The sequence below is a fragment of the Eumetopias jubatus genome, unplaced genomic scaffold, assembly GCF_037043125.1.
Source record: "Eumetopias jubatus isolate StellerSeaLion01/CBP00866 unplaced genomic scaffold, mEumJub1_p1.0 scaffold_1, whole genome shotgun sequence".
Classification (NCBI taxonomy): Eukaryota; Metazoa; Chordata; class Mammalia; order Carnivora; family Otariidae; genus Eumetopias; species Eumetopias jubatus.
In genome coordinates this window covers 42,400,763-42,408,492 of record NW_028274807.1, presented here as the reverse complement: position 1 = coordinate 42,408,492, position 7,730 = coordinate 42,400,763, and the positions used below count along the sequence as shown (strand labels likewise).

Genomic DNA, 7,730 nt, shown 5'->3' with positions numbered 1-7,730 from the left:
TTGTCCCTGTCGTCGAAATCTCGCCAAAAAGAGGTGTAGGTCCCGCGAGAGGCACGCGCGCACAAAGTTACTTCCGCCGGCGCCTGGTGGAGGCGGTGCTTACTCCTGAGGGCGTAGCGAGACCCGTGGGTGGAGCTTGAGTGGCTGGAGCTTCTAGTGAAGCCTTGCCCTGAACAGTGGTTTGCTGAGTGCTGATGGTTCAGTAAAAATAATTGTAACTTTGCCACTATTAGGTTTTGTATAATGATCATTGTTGTAAAATGGTCTCAGAGGCTGCTAGTTACTGAATCTACCAAATTTGATAAACTCCCTTTAGCTCAGATATTTAGAACAAAGGGTAAAGGGATGGATATGATGAAGAAATTAAGCATGTTATTTCCTAGAGATGAACAATGGGGATAATCTCTCTTTTAACTGAGTTAAATGATTAATTGAAATACACAGTATAGCACTTAGCACCAAAGGTAGGAAACAGTAAATGCCCAAATGTTAGCTGCTGCTGTGTCTTATTTTCACTACAATGATCTTCAAAATTATCATCACGTTCTGGTACCAAATACCTGTAGACCAGAATGACCCTACGCTCTAGCCTCCCACCCTTTACTACAGGTAGTGTTACATGTTCTGAGGAAAGTATCACACCCATTCTGATAGGAACGGCAGTTTATTTGCTCTTTAAACGTTACTTTTTAGTTGCTCTCGTTTTTTTTTAAATTTTTTGTTATGTTAATCACCATATATTACATCATTAGTTTTTGATGTTTAGTTGCTCTCTTGTAACAGCAATCAGCAATTCATCAGGAAATCAGTGCTTCATATGGTCCCCGATATTTAAAGAGCATCATTTTGAGACCTTTGATGTTCAAAATATCGATATAGGCATATACCATAGGTACAAATCTTAGAACCATGTAAAAAGAAAAATATCGCCACTAATGTGATTTGAAGCTTAATATATTTACTTAAACTAAGTTCCCCAATAATCTAAAAATGATTTTAGCTTTGGTGCAAAAGAAAATAAAGTATTAAGGAGTGAAGTAATTAAATGCATGCAGTTTGTTAGTTGCTTAAAGTCATTAGTCTATCAGCCTCTATACATAAGAGATTTTATAAATTTTTTTCTGTGCTCATTATAAATGTTGTATTTAATTAATATGGTAGTATAATTCAAAATACACATTTAAAAGACTTTTAAGGAGATAGTAGAAATCATATACACTATATTTCTATTAGGGAAAGGGGATGTGTAATGCTTGGAAAGAGGTCATATTGGTTCTATTATACTGTTTTTGCCTTTTTTAGCATGTTTCTATTTTATGATTTTAAATAAGCTAATGCTTACTGAAGAAAATGTAAAAACAAAAGCCTATGAGAATGAAAATTGAACATAATGCCACTAGAAATCGTCAATATTGACATTTTGATGGATTCCTCTAGTTTTACACATTTTCAAGTTTGATCAAATATTACATATAATGTATTCTATTATTATAAACATTTTCTTATATTAAAAATTCTTCATATACATCATTTCTAAAATTTGCATAGTATTCCAAGGTATGGAGGTCACTATACTAACTTACCTTCTTACTGTTGATAAACATGCTTGTTCATCGTTCTTTGCATGTCTGATAACCTTATAATTTTTTTATGTTCTTAGTTTGAATAGGTTTCAAATCATACTAATTATTTTCTTTTGTAAATTTTACCACCTCATGTCCACTTATCTATGTCTTAGTGCTATTTTTATTTACATTTATATTAGAGATGTTAACCATATCACATTTTCAAGTACTTTCCCATTTTTTCTTATAACCCTTTAAATGTAAAAATATTTAAAAATTTTATGCAATCAGTTCTTTGATTTTGTAATCGATTCCATTGCTTTTGGTTTGGAAATTTCTTCCCACAGATGCAAGCAATTATTTCTTTCTCCCTTTTTTTCCTTACAGTTTGATCATTAATATTTAACCCATTAATCTGTCTACAATCAGTATTAATATATCATGAGGAAGTGGATTTCCCCTACCTTATACCAAATACCTACTGAAGAATAAACAAAGTTCCACGCTTTATTTTAAAAATAGAAACTGTTACCAGACTTGTTTTAAACCACTGCAGATATAAGAAATTGAGCTGACACAAATACCAGAAATTATATTTTTTTATTACTATTGTATTAAAGAATAAAGCAGCTTAATATGTACAAAGGAAAAGAATTTTTACATACCTAAGCAATTTCATTCTGAAGCCATTTCATATAAGAAGTGTATCAGGATGAGTATACTTTATAGACTTCTGTGCATTTTATGAATTTTCATATTTACATAAAACATTTCTCAAAACCCTTCATAGTCATGTGGAAGTTTATGTGTCAAAAAGATAAAGACGGGCTTTGTAGTAAAACAATCCAACATCAAGAGACTATTAGCTCCTTAAAATGAATGGCAGAAAAACACAACAGAGAAATCCACCATCAAAGCAAGAGAACAAAGCTTAGTTACAGGCAATCTTGAACTATCATTTCAGAATAGCTAATTAGCTGAGGTTCTCATTTTATTATTTTAGGCCTCCAAAGTGGTGTGTACAAACTCTATCAGACAATCCACTGGGACTGGGAAGTAAATATAACTTGTATTTTTATTTAATTTTATCAAATCTTTTAAAAAAATTTGGAGGGAGGTATATGTACAAAGTGCAATAGAAAATGTATGTAACTTATGGGCTGAAACTTATCCCCTCAAACTTCACATGCCCTAATACCTGAGAATGTGACTGTATTTAGAAAGTCTTTCCAGAGGTGATTAAATTAAAAAGAGGCCTTTAGGGTGGGCCCTAATCTAGTCTGACTAGTATCCTTATAAAAAGAGGAAATTTAAACCCTGAGACACTAGGGATAAACACACACAGTGGAAAGACCATGTGAGGAAGCAGGGAGAAGCAGGCCATCTATAAGGCAGGGAGAGGGGTTTCAGAAGAAACCAATCTTGCCAACAAGGTTCCAGATTGATCTTGGTCTTCCAGACTTCAGAACTGGGAGAAAATTAGTTTCTGTTGTTTGATCCACCGTCTTTGGTAGTATGTTATGGCAGATCTACCAAACTAATACAATAACTTAAACATTTACTGGAAAAGATGTATTATAAAAATCTGGAGACCACTGACTCATTTACCTAGGTCATAAATTCTGTTTACTCATTAGCACACAGAAAGAATTTATAGCTCAGGCTCTAAACAAGCAAGTAATTTTCTTCCTATTTTTCCTTCAATTATAAGCTGACCCCCTTCATTAAAGGTAATGCATTTCTGATTTCTGATTTCTTTCCCCCCAAAAACAGGTTTCCATTATTGTTTCCAGAAAGCTAATGGATTATTGTTATTTTGATAATTTATAATCATACTTTTTTAAAGAATTTATTTATTTATTTGAGAGAGAGAAAGCAAGAGAGATCACAGAGGGAGAAGCAGACTCACCACTGACTGAGCGGAGGCCCGATGCGGGTCTCGATCCCAGGATTCTGAGATCATGACCTGAGCCGAAGGCAGATGCTTAACTGACTGAGCCACCCAGGTGGCCCTATAATCATACTTTAATGTAAGTCTTCAAATATATGAATTTGTTCTTTGGATCAGCTGGAATATATTTCTTGATAAATTAAATAGTATTAGCAGAATCTCAGTTGCAAAGTCTACTCCACTTAGAGAAAAACTTAAGTATTAAAGCAAAGGGTAATAAAGTTTATAAGCTACAGCTTTATTTGTATAATCAGTTTCACTTTTGATAAGCATTTGACAACAAAAAGTATTAGATTTCTTCAGTGCAGAATGGAATAAACTGCATAACATGAATAGCATACCATATTGAACCGAGTATTAAGTAAAATATTATCACAGTAAAAGAATACTTAGAGATCAGCTGCAAATAAAATAGCATCTACTACAGATAAATGTTTCTGGGCTATTCAAAATATATTTTACAGGGGCGCCTAGGTGGCTCAGTCGCTTGAGCGTCTATTGGTTTTGGCTCAGGTCATGATCTCATGACTCCTGGGATCCAGCCCAGTGAAGGGTTCAGCACTTAGCAGGAGTCTGTTTACTCCTTCTCACCCTTCCTCTGCCCCCAACCCTGCTCATGTGCACACTTTCTCTTTCAAATAAATAAAATCTTTAAAAAAAGTAAGTTTTACATATTAAGTCCTTCATTTGACACTTAAAAGACCATTTAATTTTAAGCTTGCAGAAAGCATGGCACTTAATTTTTACCAAATTGTATGTTTGATTCTCCCATTATAAAATAAGCAAAATTTGGGGGCACCTGGGTAGCTCAGTTGGTTAAGCCTCTGCCTTTGGCTCTGGTCATGTTCTGAGGGTCCTGGGATCAAGCCCCACATCTGGCTCCCTGCTTAGAGGGGAGCCTGTTTCTCCCTTTGCCTGCTGTTCCTCCTGCTTGTGCTCTCTCTCTCTCTCTCTCTCTCTGTGTGTGTCAAATAAATAAATAAAATCTTTAAAAAAAAAGTAAAATTTTAAAAACTACTTTGAAAAATTGAGGAAAACACACAACCAGTAACTCTAAAAAATTCATTGTTAACATTTTGTAACATTTCTAGTGTTGCAAGGAATATCGTATGTATGTCATATATGCCTTTTGTGTTAGAGGCATATAGAATTATCTTTTAAGTAAGTAAAAATATATCTTTGGGTCAGTAATTTTAATGTAACAAAAGACAGACACTGGATCATCTAGGATCATAAGGTGATATGATATTTTTAGCTGCCTTTAAAATGACAATATTCTTTTCCACATATATGAAAACCTGTGCAGAGAAAAAAGGTTTCATGTAAAATAAAAAGTCATTATTTTAATCTATCAACTTAAGATTTCTTCCAACAGTCGTATTTGAAAATTCCTTTTCTATTTTCTTACCAAAAAGAAATCATTTAAATTTATCAAATGAAAAGCAAAACCGCATACTGATGTAAATTATTTTTATTGTGTGAAAATGTCATAATTCGTGAAAATTAAGAATAAAAATGCAGCATATAACAAAATAGGCATTTACTTGTTAAAAGCAACCTGGATTTACAAAACTTCTTTTAAAATATCTTTAAGATGTTTTAAGAATACAAATCAATTTTTGAGAGATTTATAAAACATTTATTTAACTTTATCATATATTTCAAGATTTTTATTTTTTTAATAAATGAACTCAGTATTATTGTACACTACAGTAATCACCTACAGGAAACAAAATTTTAAACTTTTGTTTCTTCTCAAACTAGATGAAAATTAGAAGGATGACAAAAGTTTAAGTTTAGTGTTTAAAAAAATGAATAAATGTAAATGTTACAAATAGGAACCAAAAAGATGTACAAATAAGTTCTTCTCTACAATCCAGTTCAAAATTTACATTCTGTCTCCCTGTGTTGCTTTTTCTTATATTTCAGCCACCTATCAAATTTAGGCTGTTATGAATTTTATATCTGAAGTAGAATGCTTTTTACTCAGTGTGCCTGGTGTCCTATGCACAAAACTTCAAAAGACTGCATTATGATACTGACTAGAGTAATAAGTGATCCAACTAACGAAAGTTCAGGCACTTAAAAAATGTGACTAAATGTGATGCTCCAAAGTAAAATAATCATATTAAACTGCCTTAGACATACTTAATCTTGTTATTGTCAGATACAAGTATATGTTTGTTGGCAGTACAAGTTACCAAACTTACCAATTTTAACAAGGTGATAAGGATTCATGTTGTTTATAGCATTTTCACCTTGCTATAAATATATATACTTTCAATTAAATGCAACATTATGAATTTAATACTCAAAATATATTTCTAAGAGTTTGCCTAAACAGAGAATCCTATAGATGCCATTCTTCAGTGCAAGGGAAGTGCTATTATTTTAAATTGAGAAACTATTTTGGAATTGTTTCTTTTTAAAGTAATTTTAAACCAACATTTTTATTCTTATTGATTTAGTACCCAAGCATTTCCTGGTTATAAAACCAAGTCTCTGCACCCACTGTGGCTTTTTCAGTCTTTTTGGCTTTATTTTCAAGACACAAAATAATTAGAATAACCCAAAAGAGTCACTTCAGCTCCTGAGAGAACAAGGGAGTGACAACAAGCACCTTGATCTGAAAAGGTCTATCCCATAAAAGAGGTATTCATTGAAAATTGTAATAATATCTCACATAACATTTTTATTAATTTAAAAAGCATTTAGATCAAGAAAGTATTTCAAGCCTCTTTCATTTACTGTGATCATCACCAAAAGAAAGCAAACAACAACAAAATGAACCCTCCTTGGGTAGTGTTTTCAGATAACATAATTTGGAAGAATAAAGATCTGAGAATCTATTTTAAAAAGGTATTATTTTAAAATTAGGTAAAATTAGGATGTATACTTCAAGAACAATACTATCATAAAACATATCTGAAACCATATAAATTTGTCCTGTTTGTATAGTTCATGTTTGTCAACACCATTTCCAGACACAATTTAAACAAAGCATCTATAGAAAAGTGCAGTCAGTATCATAGTATTAAAATTATTATAAGTTTTAGAAAAATATAAAAAGTTAAAAACTTAGCTTATAAATTTCCAAGAGTTCCCCTTCCATGCACGTGTATCTTACAAAAAATGTGTAAGATACAGCAACAAAGACTATTAAAAAACAAATAGTAAAGAAAGTGTGCAGAGTCCATTGGCTCTTTTTCTGAAGAGGTTTTCCTTCAGGAATATGCCCATGAATGGAACTGTAAAATCCGGAGTCAACAGTAACTCCTGCTAACTTGATTCAAATGTTCATCCCATCTACTGGTCATTTTGCTTCCTTTTTTTTTTTTTTTTTTTAACAGTTAATAATATGGATAATTGTCAGATCAGTCAAGTCTTTGGCTATTCATCTCCTTACTGAAATTGCTATGGTTATCTTGCCCCAGTCATCAATGTTTAGGGTTTTTCCTCTTTGAGAAAGAAGGTCCTCTAGTTGATCTTGCCTGTATTAAAAGAGTGCATGCACGTAACTTGGTTATGAAATCACATCATGAGAGTCACTGTTAGGTCTCTGTCGCACAGCCAGGGGAGGCAGTGGCTTTCCATAGAAATCTACATAAAGAAGGAATACCAAAATATGGTAAATCAGAATTTTTGATACAATTCATTATTTTCCAACCAACATCTTTAAAAAAGAAAAGTGCTCTCACTTGATGGGTAAAATAATGGAAGAAGAGGATAGACAAAAAAAATCAAAATCCAAGAAAACTTGAATAAATTCAAAACATAACCACTAGGATAAATTCCTAACTCTAGATTATAAATTAATTTCTACTTGATTTAATAAAAAGTTGTATCTTATATATTATTTTTATTTTCAATTACATGTTCACATTAGAATAAAACAAATAACAAATATATGAAAATCTATGGATCCTGTTGCCAAGGCCCTGATAAGTCAGTATTTGTACCATCCATGTTCTCATCCAATGGCTATTACTTGTAGGTATTTTGAGAAAATAATTAATTAATTATCTTAGTTTTCTGGTAAGTAGTAATCATTTACAATGATGCTTCACTATAATTCAGTGATTTAAGGCATATATGAAACAAAGAAAGTCTTATTTTACATTTCATAATAAGTTCCTGTCCCTTATTATAAATTGGCTTAAATTTAATAACATATGTAAACCTTCAGTAAGTAATTATTTTCTAGCCTATTACCT

The 7,730-nt window shown here is 32.1% G+C and overlaps 1 protein-coding gene across 2 annotated transcripts in view; it reads right to left on the bottom strand.

Moving 5' to 3' along the window:
* Positions 1-5,234: 5,234 nt before the first annotated feature.
* The window catches only part of ARL13B (ARF like GTPase 13B), a 68,104-nt gene continuing 65,608 nt past the window's right edge, over positions 5,235-7,730 (bottom strand). The window contains exon 10 of one of the 2 annotated variants that reach the window (XM_028113795.2): positions 5,235-7,116. In XM_028113795.2, the coding sequence (XP_027969596.1) occupies positions 7,040-7,116 (77 nt within the window). In that variant the 3' untranslated portion in view covers positions 5,235-7,039. The remainder of the gene's footprint in view (positions 7,117-7,730) is intronic. The other variant, XM_088024251.1, reaches the window with a different exon arrangement.